The sequence below is a fragment of the Dermacentor andersoni genome, chromosome 6 (assembly GCF_023375885.2).
Source record: "Dermacentor andersoni chromosome 6, qqDerAnde1_hic_scaffold, whole genome shotgun sequence".
In the NCBI taxonomy this organism is placed as follows: Eukaryota; Metazoa; Arthropoda; class Arachnida; order Ixodida; family Ixodidae; genus Dermacentor; species Dermacentor andersoni.
In genome coordinates, this window is record NC_092819.1 from 41,291,218 (window position 1) to 41,310,511 (window position 19,294).

A 19,294-nucleotide genomic window follows, 5' to 3' on the forward strand; every position below is an offset into this window, starting at 1 on the left:
GAGGAGCACATAACATACATCAATATTGCAGGTGGCAGCTTTGTAACAGACACAACACAGACACTTTGTAGATGACAGACACAATCCAAAGCAATTTAATATAGAGCATGTTGCACTGTGTCACAAACATGAATAGCTGATTTTGTGTGTAGTGGGTCAATTTTGGGATGCGTGCATTCACATGTAATGCAGCACTCACAAGCTGTCTGTGCAGTTGCCTGCATCAGCTAATTATGAACTTCTAAATAGTTACAGTGTGCCCAGAAGGAATTCCATTACAGTCGACTCTCGTTACAACAGACCCTGATAATCCAACAAAAGACATCCGTTTTATCTGAAGTCTGTAATATCCAAAACGCCTAACTTCCAAAATTTTGGTTGCAATGTCTAGCAACGTTATTGCAAAGAGAGCAACGAATGTCCAAAGTGAAAAAATAAGCGTTAGAAATACAAAAGGCTGCAGCTTCGCCTAAAAGGCGAAGCATCAATTGCGGTAGCAAATTAGTAGACAGCAATGCGAAGCAAGGATAGTAGTTTTACTTCGCTCGATGACCGCAGAAAGTGGCTGCCGAAACGTTGGAGTGAGAAGGCGTGGCAGCATCAGTGAGTGAATTGACCTTTGTGCTGCCTCTTGTTTCAATGTGAACTAAACGTCAAAAGCACAGTGCATACGAAGCTACCGGCACTGGCCGCACTTTGTCCACATCGCAGATTGCTTTGACGATACAGAGCCCGCGCGGTAAAGCATTTTGTCCACATCGCAGATCACTTTCAAGATACGGTGGGCGTGCAGCTGCGGCGTGCATAAGCAGCAGCTGCCGGAGTGGAACCCTCCTTTCTCTTGCCTCCCCTAGTACCCTCGCGCGCAAAAGAAGACAGTGCGTTTCCGCCCCACCTTCCTCTCTCGCACGCGCGATATTGAGCTGCGATCGTTGGCTGACCTTCACAAGTCTATTGTCGGCCCGTGTCGACATGGCAAAAGTACATTTAATATACCCCAGTTTGAAAATACTGCTGCTAATTTTGTCCACTGTAACAAATTGTCCGTTGTAGCATGGTTTGCTAAAAGCGAACTTCATTGCATTAATAAAATAGGTTGAACAAACTAAGGTTGAAATATAGTTTGTTATATCTGAAAGCCTGTTGTACACGGGTTCGTTGTAACGAGCGTAGACTGTATATAATCAAATCAACCAATTTCTATACCTATAATTACTTGGTATAGGGTCATTAGCGTACAAAGGTCTGTGCATGGCCTATGGAACACCACTTGACATTTTGTGAATTGTCGATAATTCTGTCCGCAATGCTGCAAGAACAGGTCCTGCGTGACACTTGTGGTGGCTACAGCCGAGTTCAAACTTGAAAGAAATTTTGAGTGCGGCAGTGGTGTGTGATGTGAATATGCATATATATGTGCCAGCACCTGCTACCCAAAAGAGTCGTGGGCACTACAGTGGCGGACACTCGAAATTGAAGCAAAATGAACCTATTAGAGCACAGTGGTGCTGCACTGCTAATTGAAGCACCTGAAACAGGCTTAATAAGTGGTCCAAAATGAGTGCTGCATTTTGGAGGAAAGGAAACATTTGCACACTTGTCCACGATGCCAGTGGTTAGGGCCTTGAATTACCCCTTGGACTTGGTGAAAAAACGCAATCTGCAAATAGCATACACTGCTGTGACCCTCTCAGGCAAATTTCACACTTGTGCTTGGTGCGTGGGGCTCACAAGTGGAGTGCAAAGTTATCTTTTTCTCAAGCACTCTCTTTTCAACATAGGCGCTGTGCCCACCCCTTCAGGGATGCTGGCCTTTTGACATCAGCAGGCAGATTCCCATAGAGTGCTGCCAGTGGCCAGTAGTTAACATCAATCAATAAACATGTTTAGATCAGTGTGTTTCTTCCTGCTGCTACTGTATTTATTACCACAGTTTACTAAATCGGCTGAAGTAAGTGATAATCTTGTTCAAATTTCGATAAGAATTGTATGCTTCCCAAAGAAGCTGACTATCATCTGGTCATGCTCGGGCGCAGCTGGCCGCACAGGCATTGAACTTTGGCCACACTGCTTATTGGCGTCATAGCTGTCGTGTTTTCCTAATTTCTATTACTAGTTTCGAGCACTCAACTGGCCTCTAATCACATGATACTTAAGGTAAGACCACATGTACTCACTCCTAAGCACTCCTGGAATTCATTGCTTCAATATGCGCAATTTGGGTGTGGCTACTATCTAGCGGTCAATTGGTACAGGACAAAGTCGGTCCACGCTACATAGCACACCAAGACTAGAGCTCACGAGCACATGCACACACTCCAGCGCTGTCGTACGCACTACAGTTAGCCACTGCAGTTGCCTAGCCAGATACTGTGGCCGTCATGGGGTGCTGCGATGAGCCCGCTCGGTGAGCTCGCTACGGCTCGCTGAGGACAACCGCGTGCTCCGATTGGTCTCTGTGGGTGACGCGGCTCCAGGTAGAGTGGCGAGCCGGCTCGAGCACCAATATTTCCCTAGAGTGTTTCCTGAATTGCACACCTTTGAGGCATAGAGTTAATATAAGTATAGCATCTCTAGTAGAGTCAGTGTAGTAACTCTATGCTTCGAGGTGTGTTACCACCATGGTTGATGCTCATAAAATTTTGAATCCTTTCAATGCGAGTCCGGAGCATGGCATCGATTGCTTAATGCGCAGATATAGCCTAGCATTTCCAGTGTGCCACACAGCAGCTGGTGAAGTTGGGTACGTCATGCCAGTGATATCAGAATCGTCTAAAATTTGCCCCCCTGTATAGTTTGGCGTGTTGAGCGTGGCCCGCAGCAGTGTGGTGATCAGCTATTGCCACAGCGCATGTGCACATGTGTGTGGCAAGCAAGCACTTTCGTGTTTGCCAAAGGCACGAACTCTGCAAGCTCGCTTCAGTGCACCTGAACTGCAGGCCAGCCGAGCTAGCGCATGATGCACTCTAGTCTAGTGACTCTGGCGTGAGATAGGACATCTTCTATTCCAGCAGCAGAAGTATCAAAGCATGTAGAGCAGTGCTGCTCACATTGACTGCGTCGGACATTGCATAGTGTCAAGTTTTTGCCGGTGCAGTTATACAGCACCAAGCGTGGCATGCGTCTGCATTAAGCCAGACTATCTCTGCACCTTCAAGCCAATGTGTGCACAGCCAACATACTCGCACAAGTGAACATAAAGACGACATTTCGTTTGACCCTCGGTAATTGTGTGATTGCCGTAGAGATAATTGCTATAAGAAATATGCTACTCTTGCCACTCAGTGCGAGAAAACAAAGAAGTAGCTATCTTATAAGCTGTAGCACAGCAAAGGGACGAGATGCCTGTGGAGACACCATGAACTATACTGTAACTTGAGGGATAGTCTCCGATTTTGGCGTGTCATAGAGGCCGAAATCGGAAGTAGTAGTGGCATATATGTGAACATTCAAAATTATTTGAACTGCGTGCCAGGGTGATGTTCAGTAGGCGGAGTGCTATGGGCACCTCCTCGCCACGCTATAGTCTTCACAGTGCAAGGCATTGAAGAAAGAGCAGGAGCACTGCGAAGGGGATCAAAAGAAATATTTGACTGCCCATAACTCCACTTTTACCGAACTAATTGAAGTTTTTTTGCTGCAAAGCATTTCTGAAAGTTTATTTCAACTTCAAATGCATTTCTACACTTTTATAAAAAAATGTTTCAGGGCCCTTTAAGATGGTGTGAATGGTATTGGCCTCATGCTTACATGTTACTATTAGCAGACATCAGCTCTGTGCTCGTGTCAAGTATTTTCTTGAAGGTTTTTTGCATATATTATTAAATAATGTGGCATTTTTTGGGTGTCCCGTGAAATACAAAATAAGATTTTGCTGTACTACCTAGCATACCTTATCATAGTCTGTCATATGCCTTCCAGCTTTAAAATTTTGAAGAGATGACATTGCAAGGCCGAACAACTAAATAATTTAAACTGAGTGGTTCAGAAACATACACAAACTGGACTACCAAATCACAGTGTTCTAGCACAGATTATGTTAATATTAAGAAAAAAGCACCTGGTGCGATGGACATAATGACATAGAGGTCCCTTTCTCTGTTCAAGATGAAGTGGCATTTGGAACACAGGGACTTGTACAAAAAGTGTGAGACAGAACAGGGAGGAGATGCTAATGTGTGGTGCATTGTGCAACAAAACCCCATATGCTTTCTCAATTGACAAAACAATAAGACACCGTACGATCCAGAAAGAAGTACGTACCATTCAGGATGTTCTGACTTGCTAACACCATGATTGCTGACAATGATGCACTGAAAATGGCATTCTGGCCAAAGTTCAGAAGTGCTAAGCTGGTGGTTGTCTTCAGGGAGGCCTCCTGGTACTGGGCCAGCAACCTGTCATAGTTTTCTACTTCGAATTTCTCATTGTTGAAGTACTTGTTTCATGTAAAGGAAACAAAACACAAAGTTGGTCAGATGTGGATGCGATAGGCTGCATAACACTTGCCACACTTCGTGCTTTAGATCATGTTTTAAGTCAAAATAGTAAATTAACATGGCTTGAGTACTGCCATCAGCTAGCAATAACTGAAATGACACCTGTTGTGGTCCCAGACTTCATAGGTGACAGCGTGCCAGTTTGGCCTTCTTGGTAGTAAGTAATGGGACATAATATAACTTTTTGATGGCATATGATTGATTATCACATGGTAAACTTATGTCTCTAAGCAACACTAAGGCTATGAGACTAGCACAGGACTCTGGATTAATTTTGACCACCTGAGGTTATCTAACATGTACATGAGTGTTTTTGCAGCTGACCTCTATTGAGATGCAACTGCTGTGGTCGAGAATCGAACCAGGAACCTGGTGCACAGCAGCGGTTTTCCAAAGCCATTTAGCCACTGTGGCAGGTTCTTGATGAGATATGCACACTGTATGATTTGTTTTACATTCTGTTAATAATAAGTCCTGTTTTAATTAATTACGGGACCTAAACAGAGCTTTTCAATAATGTGGTAGATGAATTTGGGCCAGTGCTGCTGCTCTTGAGGAAAAACATTGAATTAATGTTTCAAGTTTGAAAAAAACTGACCGTCACAACAGAGTTACTAAACCTCTTCCAGATGGTGTTAGTTGGTTCTCGCCTGTTTCTACAGACCCTGACAGAACACAGTTAGACCTGCATTTCTGAATAAACATAAGACTACAGAGAAATACAGAATCACTTTATGCTGTTAGAATAAGAGGCTAATCAATGATGGAGAAAGTGAAGATCAAACTACTTGTTTCGTAATTTAAGACCGAAAACATAGCATCTATGATGTAAGCGTGATTATGGGATCTCGCAACATTTTGCATGTTTGGCCTGTTTTTTCAATGTTAAGTTTCCGACAAGTAAGATTGAATCTTTGCTATTCTTTAAAGCAATGTAGTCCTTCCTAGTTCACAATCATTTAACTAGGTACAAGCAGATGCTGTTAAGGTCTATGATGTCACTAGAGCTTGTGCAGAAATTCTGAGGAAGCACCACCAATCTTTCCATTACTTTCTAACTTATCAAGCATCTGCTTAAGTGGTACTGCCCACTCGGTATTAAAGAAATGTGATCTACGAGTAACAATTTACTTTTTGCTTTTCTCTTGTGTCTCTTTAGCAATTTTACCTTGTGGCTGAAAATCTTTTCAAAATCACAAATCAAGTCAAATCACAGGGTTGAATGTCCAAAAGCAGTACACAGGCCATGAGAGATGCCGTAGTGGGGAGGCTTCTCGATTAATTTTTACCACCTGAGGTTCCTTAATACCCACCTAAATCTTAGTACACAAGCATTGCTGCATTACGCCTCCATCAGAACATGGCTGCTGTGACAAGCCATCGAACGAGCCACGGGGGCAAGTGAAAGTGTCTTACATGAAATTGGTGAGAAGTTCCGAAAAAAAATTTTGACCTTGGTAAGATGCAAAGCAGGTGTACACAGGTACTAATGCTACTTAATGTTATTTTTCCCTTTTCTGAACATGGAAATATTTAGTACCTTTGTTGTACCGACTGGCCAGAGATAAAGAAAAACAGAACCACCCTAACTGCATTAAGAATGCACAATGCTCTGTACCAAGAAAATAAATGGGCAGTAAACAATGCAGAATATACAAACTCAGAATAAATAGATAAATTGAAGTAATTTAGTGTACAGGAAATTGTAAGCCTGCAAGTAAGCAGGTGTTTACCTAAAAAAGACTGATGGTCAGAGTAATAGAGATGCAGACGTCCGAATTAGGCATCTTTTGTAGTGACTGAACTGATGGACTATCAGATGGGTTAGAATGTAAGGCAAAGTAGTAAAACAACAAAACAGATATGGTCAATACGATTTAAAGTAAGAGGTCGCTGAATCTCACCTTCACTGTCTCGTAGTTTATGAGTGAGTCGATCGACTGTGCTCCAGCTTCGTTCTCGGCTTTGTTCATTTCTATGCGGAACCTTGTCCTGTTGAAAGGGTCACAAATACATTAAAACTCAGCTCAGTCTTTCAAATTTCTTTTTTCAGGAAGGCGAAAATGCACGTACAGTTTTGATTGCAAGAGCCAGCTAACAAAAGAAGCAGCACCTAATTCAGTCGCAAAGAAAACAGCGCAAAAATGGGAGAGAGAAAGACACGGACAGACAGTGCTGCGTCCATGTATTTTCTTCTGTCCCCTTTTTACTCTATTTTCGTCATGACCATTCACTAAGTAGCTCACCTTTCCTGCCCAATTAAATATATTTAATGCGAATTGCATTCTTTGGAAACTTCACCCAGTTTGCAGTATGCAAACAGCTTTTAGCTGCAGCATGTCCAGAGGGAAGCAAAAAAGAGGAGCTTTGTTGCAGTACATGCGTCATAGTACATGACAAGTTTCAGTGGTGGCAATATGGTGTGTTACTACATTGCTTCAATGTTAATCGCATTAATGTCGATAGTCATCCCGAGACGGTTTTAGCTGGAATTTTCACAAGGATTGACCAATATATGAAGTTTAATGTCCGAAAGCAACACAAAGGTGCTGTAGTGGAGGACTTCAGTTTAATTTTGGCCCCCTGGGGTTCTTTAATATGCAGCTAGAGTCAGTGAAATCGCCGTTTAGTGAACTCCCCAGGACTGAAATTGCCAGAGATATGCAATCAGACTAGCCCCACGCCAGGTGGCCTCGAGCCCCGGAATATAAGCAGGGACCTTATTTCATGTTTTTGTTTTGTTTTGTTTCTATTCCTTTAGTGCAATTAGCATTATTAGGGTTCTTCCCACACTCTCCAGGGGCTGTATGTCTGGTGATGTCCTTGGCTGTTTTCCCGCCAACTTGTGTCACTAGGTAGTCTATGGTATAGTGGCTAGAGAATCGCGCTGCTGTGGTGAGGGAACCGGTTTGAAACCAATCATTGGGCCAACCTGGGTAACAGGTATGTGACATTGCATGTGCGCAACTCATCACTTAAAATCTTTCCCTACTGCACCCATTGGGCATTGTTAGCCTGCTATCGATGCTTTGAAACGCCACTTTTGAGAATTTCTGGGCCATTGGACGTAAAAGAGGAGAACTATATTTTTGCTTTCTAAGCAGATCAAAGTTTTCCTGCCAGGTGTTCATTCAGAATGCGCTCCAAAGTTTTGCGATCGTCAAAGTAGAAAGCAAGAACGGCCGCCTCCAGGAGCGGCGCGCGTGCTTTGAAATTGATTCCATTGCGTCTGTGGCTCAGTTTATCGATGGATCGAGCAGCAGCGAGTCTGAGAATGCTGCTTTTTCATTGGACTTTGACTCTGACAGCGACGACGACACAAAGCAGCCCGGAACATTGGCAGCTGCAGCCCGGCATGCCAAACTGTATAGTGCATGCAGTAAAATTTTTGTAGTGGAATACCTGTTCAACGAAAAAATTGCAATTTGTTTCAGAGATAGTGCCTATTAGACGGCAATATATTTTGTACATCTCACAACTTTTGTTACATTCTTTTTCTTAGTAGGTACAAACATGTCTTTACAAACTTAGTTGAATTTTATCCCACAACCTTGATTTTGGCAATTTATATCTTTTTTATGACATATATCTCGCTAATAAAACTTTTATGTATGGAAAGTGAATTCATTCTGCTTTTTGTTTATGTATTACATAAAATATTGAGTGCAGTAGTGCAAAAATCTGGCATAACCTACAAAAAGCACCTATTTTCCCCATGGTAGGGAAAGAGTTAACCAGTTTTGCACTAACATGTGTTAATCGGATTGGGCAATCCATAATATAATGGACGCCACATCGGGCTGCTGTGCTGATGGAGCAGGGTTCGAAACCAACTGTCTGAACAACTCGGTTCCCTGGGTATGTGTCTGTAGGTGCGTGCTGCTCTTTAGAGGAACACTAAAGGCAAATACTAAGTCGACGTGGACTGTTAAAATACCATTACAGAAACCTCGCCGCACCTGCTTCGTGCCAAGAAATGAAATGGATGGATGGATGGAACAACTTTAATGAAAGGTCCTGCGAGCTACGGGGCGCAAGGTCCCATAGAGCGGGCTACTCCTATGTTGGAACTGGGAGTTGTAACTCCCTGGACGCATCGTGGGCTCGCTGGACAGCCCAGAGCTGCTCCGCCTGGTCCGTGCTGCGTAATGCTTCTTGTAGCTTGGCGGAGTCTTGATCCTTGTTTGCTTGGGTCCGACCACAATAGTCCACGAGAAAATTGCGTCTGAAGGGCCCACATACATTTAGCGCAATTTAAATCGCCCACTCCCAAGCGGGGAGTGGTGAGATTACGTACACCATCATTGTCCCTTACTGCCATTCATGAGTAAAACACCGCCTGACAGACAGACTTCGGTTTTCTGCATAAAACGCAAATGTGCGACCATGGAGAAGCTGAGTCAAGACGTTGGATTCGCAGCTGCAGCTGCTCTTGGTCAAGTAGCGCGGACTGTTTGGGAATCCCACGAAACCACATGGACATGGCATTCACTAATTGCAGTTTGTGCAAGTTACACAAGCAAGCAAAATCAGCTCAGCCCTATGCGATAACTAAACTACTGAAACGTGAAAGTGCGGGCGGCACAGAGTGGAGAAAACAACACCTTCCAACCACCTTCATCGTTGTCAAGGGTAACGTCAATGAGTTCTTTCTTTCTAAAAGCCAAATATAAGTGGACAAGTAGCATTTTCTTTCATCTTATAATGCAATACAATGATCTTTCTATTACGACTAGTTGAGTAGTAGTAAAATAAAGATATAATGAAAAGTGCTGCTGTCGTTGGGCTAGTACTAGAATGTCCTAGAGGAGCCTCTGTTCGTGTCCTGCATTTGCGTCACTTTCTCAGTAACTAAAGCTCTGTTCGCTATAATATTGACGACACTGTAGTGGCACGACTGTTACCTCCAGAGCCAAAGAAGATGGCTCACATGCATGCAGCGTGAGAATAGAACATTCTGACGCACTCGACCTGAGCCGTCGCGGTATCAGCCACTCCAGAGATCTCGCGGTACCGTGCCTGGCCGGTCTAAGTAAACTGTGGCTACTGTGGCTACCTTTTCACTCCACCTCCCACACCACCACACAGCTTCAAGCACTAATCTATCACTTTAGCTTGACTTAATATTTGCCTTTAGGGTCCCTTATAGAACCTGATGCCAAAGTGTGCCACTATACTCCGTTCCATACATAGCAGTCAAAGCTGTGGAAACTATGTAAGAAGTTTGGTCAAGAAAAGTTATCACTCCACGCGTTCCGTCCATGCTTCACGGTGCGCCAACAACATTCACGTGAGGCTCCTCGCGACGGATTGCAGATAAAAAAACCCGAAAAGAACCACAAAAATAAATATCTAAAACAACGTGTTAGCAGTCCAATACCAGAATGTGTTTGTTTCTAAGGATTATACCTGTTTCATTCAGTACTGAGCCTATATAAAAACAGTTGTGCGCAGTTGCATTAAAAAAACATCGAACTATATCCAAGTGCGAACAAAGCCACTGCAAGAAGTCTCTCTAGCCTCGACAGTGTTCACTGCTATGTATGGAACGAAGACATTAGTCTGTCTTAGTTGAAGGGTACTTTCACACGTTCACAAGGCCTTAAAAATAGAGAGCAATGGTTCTATTCAACAACGAGTGTCACCTCGTACTTGCAGAAAAAATGACTAAGGGAAGTATTTCTATAGACAGCGAAGACACACACAATGAACATAGTACAATGCAGCACACGGCCTTCTTAATTTGCTGCTATTCACTGTGCTAGCTTCTTTTTGGTGGCGACACGTACCTCCAGTGGGTTATGGCGAACGTGAAGACGCTGTATGTCCCAATGCATCCCAGTGTCACAGCAGCAAACTTGCCTCCGCACTTGTAATACTGAACATCAAAAGAAACAATGCTAAGTCCATATACATTATATCTATTTTACTAAAAAAAAGATCAAGCTGTTCAGTGTATATGCTAAGTCACAAATTATGGTTAGTGTGTCTCACTTAAACGTAACATTTAATTACTCCTGCCCATATTACGGCCTAGAAGGGCTGCAAATGCCTCCAGACACATCTTTCATTATTGGGACTGTGCGTCACATATACCATCAGCCCCCCTCTGTTCTTCTGAAGAGAAAAATTAAATGCAATTGAAAGACTTAATCAGCCTAAATAATTTGTTTTCAAAAAGTTGTATTTACAACTTATAGCAAAATAAGAAATGCTGATCATTAAAGGAGATGGCACGAAAGCTTTGATTTTGTTAATTGGTGCTGATGATGCCATGAATTTCACAGCAGTTCTGCATATTCTCCATATTTTTCCCCAGGATCAGTTACCAAAAGCTAAGAGGTTGAATCTCTAATTATGCAAATGCAAATTAATCTATCCCCACTGATAAACGATTACTGACCTGCAAACAAATGCTGTCAAAATTGATGACGTTACAGGAAGTGGGTGCAGATATTTCTAAGTATTTTTGGGAAGTCCACCTTTATTTCATCAGACATTTCTGGCATATCAAACTGCCCCCAATTGCAAGACAGACCTGTCTAGAATTAAATACGTTAAACTGCCAATCTAGTTTAACCTTATATTTCACTAAATAGTGTCTCTTTAAACAGATGTTAGAGCGTACTGCCGTATTCAAATACTAAAATGTGAACATACAGGATAAACTGTGAAAACGTTTAGTGTTGTCCTGCTTGAGGCTGCAGTGCGTCAAGTCCTATGTCAACTAATATACTTGGTCTTAGAGAATGAGCATGCACATAAAAACATCCGTAATGTGCACTTGTCACATCTGTAAATGTAGAACGGCAAAGAAAGCATGCAGGGTGTTGGCTACAAGGAGCATTAATGTGAAAGGCTTGACATCAGTTTTGACAGTCGGGGGACTCTCTAGCATGTGCCAATACTTCAACGCATGAGCACTTTCGCATTCTACACCAATTGTAATCTTGCTGCTACAGATGGTAATAGTATCTGTGAACTTATGCTCAAAAGCAGTACGTCGTAGCCACTGATAAACATAAGTGAGTCAAAGTTTCTGAATAAATACGCATCATTTGTACCAAGTATTATATTCAACAAGCAGGTGTTTGCTTCCAATGCTGTTTTGTTAGTGACACTGCATCTCTACCCCATATACTGATTGTGCCTATCTAAAGTTGAAGGAAGCAAACAAAGGCCATGAACATGGCCACCATTTCTCATTTCACTGTGCAATCATTAGTGAAAGTAGCCGTTTTTCTTAATTTGCAAGAACTGCGACCTTTGTAAATGAGCAAGGAAAAGTTGTACCATTAGAATCAAGTGAACAAGCGTATCCTTGACAGTCATGTGTACCTCAATTCATAACTCCTTGTTTTCTATGCAAATATGTATCTAGGTTATACTGAGCGATGACTCCAAATTTGGTTCTTTAACCTACAGAGGCCCTCAAGCAAAAATAAAAGCAGGACCCTGCCATTGGGAAATTTGTAGTGTACAGCCAAGGACTGGTGATAGACATCTTTCACGATAAATTAATTGTATTTTCCTCGTCGTACTGAGCTTGAGCATTTGCTTCCAGAAAGCTCTCAACAATTAGATTTCTTGGTTGGCTACTGCCAATTTATCTCACAGGTGGTGGTATGCTGTGAAAACAAAACACGGATCCCCATTTCTCAGGAGTAGTAAAAATGGCACCACAATGCTTACCAATACAGAGCTAACGAGTGTCACTTCGAAGATGGTTGGCACAATGTTGAACAACAATGCAGAAAGGACAAAGTTGATGCCTCTGGAAAGTGGAAAAAGAGTAAGATGGAAGAAAAGATGGAATAAAGTTCCTTTGATTAGGAAATACAAGAAAAATATTGCAGCATCTACACAGCTGCTGGTGGCTGCCGATGATTTATTAAATACAAGGAATAAGGAACATAGCAGCAGAAAGCAGCTCAAGCAATAGAACAAGCACTGGCTAGCATTCGCCATGTGAGGCGTGCTTGTGCACTTCATTGTTGCCGTCTTCTGAGACAACACATCAAATATGAACTGCAGTTTTAGATTACTTTATCGAGTACTTTAGCAATTACTTTAGCAAGTACGGTACAGAGATTGCTGCTTCCATGTAGTAAAGGTATGCCTCTATGCAGACTCAACTGCATCCCCTTTTTTAAATAAAGGAGTTCATTCTAAATGTAAGTTCATATACGCTTGGTAAAATAAAGCTCTCCCACAAGTTTCTGTATATAGACACTTGTCATCCTTCTACATCTAACCATATAGTAACCAGCCCAAAAGTTCCTTGTCATCATGCCAGAGCTTTCTGCAATGCACCTGTTTGCTGAGCACCATACCTCGTCCCACGGTCGATGGCTTTGGAGAGGGCGCCTGTCTGCCGTGACAGGTGGAAGTTCAGGTCCATTTGGTGGAGATGCATGAAGAGTCGTCGAGCTACCTCTCGTATTGAATGATGGGCCACCTTGGCGAACACAGCATTTCTGAGCTCATTGAATCCTGATGCACCAGCCCTTGCCAGACCATCTGAAAGTGCGTAGTAGGTGTTCAAAACAGATTGTTTTTTAGTTTTGACTCTGCTGAGATTACAGCTCCAAAGTATGTGGCACAATGTGGAGAGGATATAAGTGTGCCAAGAAAGATAATATTCAAAAGAACATCTTCATAGTACGAAATTTTCTTGACAGTCAGATTTCAAGGAATTGCATGATCCCTTGAATTCATATACTGCAACCGACTACAGCACTTCGTTGACATTAAGCAACAGTAAAACTTACAGCCAACAAGAATTGCAAAAGCTGCTGACGTTAGAGTGCTTGATGCATCTTCGAGAGAAAGATGACTCCCCGTTTGTTCATTGAGGTAATCAATAGCAGCTTTGAAGATAAATGGCACTTCGATATTGATCACCTAGAAGAAAATAATAAAAAAGAAGAAATGGTAGTATTTAATGCAAATTAACACAAGCTTGATATTTGATGATTTTCTCATTAAATGTCATGACACCAATGCAAATACATGTTTTATCTGTAGTGCTGCTTGAAATAATTTTCTAAATTTTAACACTATCCTCCAATTTAAAAAAAAAAGAGAGAGCGAGAAAGGCGTTGTAGGACACAGTTTCCAGTAATTCAGACAGCCATTCGTCACCACTGGAAGTAGACGTCCCATGCTTTCCAGAATGACGCAAACGTCCAGTACCATTTGCATAGCATTGATAGGTGTAGTTATGACTTCTCAAGACAAAACTGGCTGTATTACGAAAATCAGCAGCAACAAAAACATATCTAAGCGAATTAGTGTAAGGCACAAGCCATCAGAAGCCGTTTTATATCGAGAAATAAAAGGCATGACGTACCTTAGCCAAGATTAATATACCCAAGGCTACGATGACTCGTTTTCGGATCTCCGGCTTATCCTTTGGCCAGAGGTAAACAAACATTTGTTTGATGATGGACCAGTTGCTGACAGTTTCTAAAGAGACGCCGATCTGAGCGGGCAATAGGGTAGAAGCTCCGGGGTGGAAGCATTTCCTCGGCTTGCCTAGTTGCACGTTTCTCTGAAGAAGCTGTGCACAGTTGGGACAACAAATACACAACTCAACTAGATGGCGAAGCAAAACACGTCAAGTGGCAGTTACAAGCGCTCTACTCGTTCTCGTTACATTCCGCAGTAGCTACTATTAATGCAGTTCTACGTTTATCAAGAAAAGAATAAACTCGACTACACGTACTTGGATTTTACCTTAATGTGCGGCAATTGTTTCAGCAGAGGGTTATCATGATGACGACTTGGAAACTGCCATGACACACAGAAGGTGCACAGAAGAAGGAGAACGGAGAAAGAACAGAGATGTTAGATACACAGAAGCGATTCCGTTATTACGAGAGAGAGATTAGACTGTGAACGAGGACCCAAATAAAACGCAAGCACACAAAAAGCCATGACGTGCAATAAATACACTAATCGTCATCACTCGATCCTTTTTGGGCGTTGACATACATAACGAAAGCAGCTGCCAACAGAATGCGAGCACCTTGCAACGTTTTGAATGACCTATCCAAGTCATTGAGTCGAATCGAGATCACAACTTACCAGCTTTTTGGGGCAAATCAACCGTACCGCTGGTGGGTATGAGAGCTTGTTTGATGAAACGTTTAGATACCTACGCCATGCGTTAATAGAATTAGTGCCCCGGGGGCGTAAGATCGAATTAATCGTTAATCTACCGGCAGAGCTACACCGACCGACCACTACCAACGCCGCCATGCTGGCAGCAGCCACCTGTCGACCGCAGTGGCACCTACTTCCTAGCGAAAAGCTTCAGTTTCGTTTTCTGACAATTAATGTTTCTGTCTCGTTAAAGCAGCACACGTATTGTCTCTTGATCTGATCTATGCACCGAGCTTTCGATCCGTTTGGTCGTTCAGATATCTTTTATGTTGCAGGTAAACATTAATGACAGCTTATATTATTGTAATGATGCCCAAAAGCTTTCACTACATGCGTACATTAACCGATGACTAAAGAACAGCGAAAGCAGTTGTAGAATAATTCTGACTTCGAAGCAGCGCCTATGTAGTCTAGAGCGCATAAGTTTTTAATAGTGTAACGCAAGTACGTCACTCGCACAAAAGTGTTTGTTCCTGCACCGTCGGAGGGCGACACGTGCGCGGTTTCGATTTTCGGATTCGCACAGGCGCGCTCACCGCGACCCTCCCTCACAGCTGCTGCGCACTCCTTCTCCAATAAGGGAAGCGAGCAGCCCAGCACCCACTCGCGCGATGTCGCGCTGGCTCGGGATGCGGCCCGGCGGCAAGCGCTCGCGGCGGCACACCCCGCGCACGAAATGACTACAACAACGACCAGAACCCAACCCGCTGCTTCTCGATCCGGCCCCGCCCTGCGTTCTCAGACGACACCATGACGTCCGACTCGGTCGGTCAAGTCGCTACCGCCACCGTCCAGCGCAAGAGCCTACTCCGCGCGCTCCGTAGTCGCCGTCGTGCGTCTAGGCCAAGCTGACTTCTTCACTACCGCTTCTGACTGGGGGATCGTGCGTGACGACGTGAACGTGGTCAGAGGGGGGCAGAGTGATTCCGTGCGTTACTCGAGAAGGCGTGCGCGCGTGTGTGAGAGCGTCCGTGGCGCTTCCGGGTCTCTTCCCTGCGCGACATCGGCCGGGGGTTCCCCGATGGGGGAAACGCGACCGCCGGCGTGTCTCCTCCTGACTTGGCGGCGGCATTGGTGGCGGAGCGGGCCAACCTCGCCGCATTCGTCGTCGCGGGCTAGCGTGCTGCCGACGACCCGGCGAGTGGTGGCGGCGATCAATACGGCTCGGAGAAGAAAGACGGCCGGCCGCGGTTGTTGAGGGGCCGTACGACGAGTAAAAGCGAGCGGGAAGAAGGTGGTCGCGATGCACCTGCACTTCGAGCGGAGCTGGTCGTCGCGCACCGACTGCTCGGTGCTGTCGCTCACGTGGATGGGCAAGGTGCCCGACGAGCTGCCCGAGGAGGATGGCTGGCGATTGAACCGCGTCAACTACTACCAGGACGGCTGGTTGGCGTCCGGCAACGCGCGCGGCATCGTGGGCGTCACCTTCACCACATGCCATTGCCGCAAGACGGCCGAGCACCCTCAGCGCACAAACTACAACCTCCGCGGTCACCGGTCCGAGGTGAGCGAGCCAGCTGAATGGGGGCGTACACGGTGGACGCGCAACGTCACGTGCTTTTGCTACGGTTCGGACGTACTGCTCGGTGCGTTCGCTGTTGACGTGTGAGTACGCGTGCTCATAGCAAACCTGTTCGAACATCGTCGCTCGTCATACAAAAATCGTGTACCCATTCGGCAAATCAAACGATATCATGCTGCGTCAACTGGGCACGCTTTGCGTTTCTTGCACTTTGAGTGTGAAACCAACTGACAAAGCCGCGTTTCTTGACTTGGCGACAGTCGAACTCATTTTGACTTTTGAATAGTCTCTGCGGCGCCGCTAGAACGATAAACTTGGGCGAAAATGCAACCATGCATTCGACAACTCGATCACCGGGTCTCAATCTACTACTCCTGCCACATTGGTATTTTCGAGCGTATTTGAGCCAGTGCAGGTCGAACTCAAAGCAGCTCGAACGTTGCTACATCTTATTTTCAAGCATGCTTCACTTGTATAGTGCGCACTAAGCCATGCTTTTGCTAAATAATTCAACGAAGAAATGTTCACTGTAAATCGACGTCACTGTAGAGTGGCACTGCATAATATTAAAATATTGTTTTAAATAACAGCTGACAAGAAATGACAGCTTTTCAAGCATTTCGCTGAAACAACATTCACACATTTATGCGGAGTAGACGATAAAAGGAAAAGCCTGTGGAATTGTGCTCTTATTGTGCCATGTTATTTGGCTGTGCGCACGCAGACCTATTGGTATATATTTGCTTTGGTCTGCTGCTCGCAGGCAGAATATGGCGTGGTTCGTCATCACGCTTCTCTAATTACGTCACAATTTTGTACTAAAAGTATTAAGACGACTAGAAATCTGATTAGCTTTTTTTTTTTTTTTTTACGAGATAATCCCGTTCGCATGCTTAGTGCGCTTGGGGACTATTGGTGGCGCTGAGCGTAAGGGAGATATACTTGTAAAACGTGCGAATATCTACTTTATATCAACTGCCTTAATACTTATGACGCTGAAATGCTAGTTGATATAAGCAACGATACCACTAAAACTATTTATGGAACGTACTTTCAAGTTTGCTCGTATAGACATATGGGAAAAAATTTGGTATGATTCAGGTCATCAAGTTCTTGCATCAATTTTCAACGAAACAAGATCGGATAGATTATCACGATTGAATTACGCATCGCAGTTTATTTCGCTAGAGCATCTTCTTGCAGTTGCTGCGCGAACTTTTCTTCAGAATGTTCCTAACCTCCCTGATAACTTTTTATTAATTTCATATTTTAATTTAACTGCATAATTTTAAAGGGACACTAAAGGTAGACACTAAATCGACGTGGACTGCTTAAGTATTATTTCAGAAACCTCGCAACCCTTGTTTCGTGCCAAGAAAAGATGGTGGTACGGTGTCTTGCGCAAAACGCAAACGCCCGGCCACGGGTAAACCGAGCCCTGGCACTGCGGTGGATTCGCCGCTGCAGCTGCTTTCGGTCAAGTGGCGCGGACCGTTCGCGCATCCCGCGACACCACGTGGAAGTGGAATTCTCTGCTCCTCGCAGTTTTCGCGAGTTTTCGCGCGCCAGCAAAAAACCAGCGCAGCACCGCGCGATGACGAAACTACTGAAACGCGAAAGCGCGGGCGGCGCAGAGTCGAGCGAAAACGAAACCTTTCGAGCGGCCGCGTCGTTGTCGAGAGTAATGTCAGTCAGTTCCCTTTTCTAAAGAATGAAATAGAACTGGACAAGTTGCACTTTCTTTCGCGTCATAATGCAACGCAATGATGTTTTTATAACGACTGGTTGAATACCAGTGAAAGAATATAAATGAGGAGTGCCTTCGTCATCGCGCAAGTACTTGACTGTCCCGGGGAAGTATCTTGTCGTGTGCTGAATTTACCTCAATTTCTCGATTACTAAGGCTTTGACACCTTAGAAATTCCGGAGCACTAATCGACCACTTTAGCATGAGTAAATAGTGGCCTTTAGTGTCCCTTTAAGATATAATGTTGAAAGGGGGGATGACGACTAGTATAATGTCAGCTTACTATAAAATGAATTTCCAGCGGAGCGAGATGAGAAGTCACAGTCGAGAAGAATTGCTAAGCCGTATTACGTTTCCGTAAATCTATCCGCATTCGTAAAGTAAGTGATAGTATGAATGTATCGTCAGATGTCTGGTCATATTGGAGTAGAGAAAAAATTGTGAGGTTAAAATATTGCAAGAAAAAAACAACAACGAAAGGATCAATAGATATAATGACAAGTTTGGATGATCTGTGAATGTTCCTTATTAAAATTATACAAAGCCCTACACGGTAAAGCAAAACAGTCCTTTCTATCTGCGTAAAATTTTAGCGAACTGTAGACCTTAGGGAAATTCTGTTCTTCTCAGGTTTCTTTTATTCATGTTGCCTTGGCTTATTCCTAATTCCTTAGCTTCTAATCTAATCTAATTCCTAACTTCTAATCCATCGTTAAAGCTGTGGCGATGACGGCGAGGTGCATCTTGGATGCTCTTTAGTTCATTTGAGCCGTCTGACGTATAGCTTCACGGTAGCATCTAGCGAGCGACCCATGTACACTGGTATGGGCATCCGTCATCTGTGGTTACAAGCAGCGGGCTGCATCAGAGATCTTTGGGGCCATGTCATAGCTCTCGTGGGCTTGGGTTTCAGTCCTGGCCGAAGCGATTTTTTTTTCAGCGTGCGGCTGATATTGTGCGCGTTGTCACGTTCTCAGGTAATGAAAAAAAAAAATGAGCGACTGTGCTCAGTACATAATACATGACAACTATGAAACAAGTACGTATGTCGAACGCTGAAAATGGAACACACCATCGGGACAAGCCAGAGAACGTCTTACACGACACGCTGTTGAAGAATATTACACGTATTTAAGCAAGAACTCAAGAATACTTAGGCATAGGATTTCCGCTCGTGATAGAAAAACTTTGAACAACAAGTTAGACTGGGAAGGTTAATGGGAATGCGCTATCACTGGTGCTCGAAATAGGGTACATGAATGGTATTTTAGGGAAGAAGCTCTACGGGAGTCAAGGTAAATCTTACTCCTTTTCCTTCCAATTTCTCTCTCTCTATCCTGTCAAACCATGTGCTTTTAA

General features: G+C 43.9%; 2 protein-coding genes across 4 annotated transcripts in view; one reads left to right on the forward strand and one right to left on the reverse strand.

The window, feature by feature from the left end:
• ABCB7 (ATP binding cassette subfamily B member 7) overlaps positions 1–14,765 on the reverse strand; it is a 30,702-nt gene extending 15,937 nt beyond the window's left edge. Inside the window, exons 1-9 of one of the 3 annotated variants that reach the window (XM_050170701.3) lie at positions 14,589–14,765; positions 14,238–14,291; positions 13,852–14,061; positions 13,271–13,403; positions 12,833–13,019; positions 12,192–12,273; positions 10,289–10,377; positions 6,404–6,491; positions 4,264–4,438 (exon numbers count right to left, since the gene is read on the reverse strand). In XM_050170701.3, coding sequence (XP_050026658.2) covers positions 4,264–4,438; positions 6,404–6,491; positions 10,289–10,377; positions 12,192–12,273; positions 12,833–13,019; positions 13,271–13,403; positions 13,852–14,061; positions 14,238–14,291; positions 14,589–14,762 — 1,192 coding nt within the window. In that variant the 5' untranslated portion in view covers positions 14,763–14,765. Of the gene's footprint in view, positions 1–4,263; positions 4,439–6,403; positions 6,492–10,288; positions 10,378–12,191; positions 12,274–12,832; positions 13,020–13,270; positions 13,404–13,851; positions 14,062–14,226; positions 14,292–14,588 lie in introns of all 3 variants that reach the window. The other 2 variants (XM_050170703.3, XM_050170702.3) reach the window with 2 other exon arrangements.
• Positions 14,766–15,228: 463 nt separating this feature from the next.
• Positions 15,229–19,294, forward strand: part of Tusp (WD40 superfamily protein Tusp) — a 203,236-nt gene continuing 199,170 nt past the window's right edge. Inside the window, exon 1 of the mRNA XM_050170888.3 lies at positions 15,229–16,170. Within this exon, the coding sequence (XP_050026845.2) occupies positions 15,910–16,170 (261 nt within the window). The 5' untranslated portion in view covers positions 15,229–15,909. The remainder of the gene's footprint in view (positions 16,171–19,294) is intronic.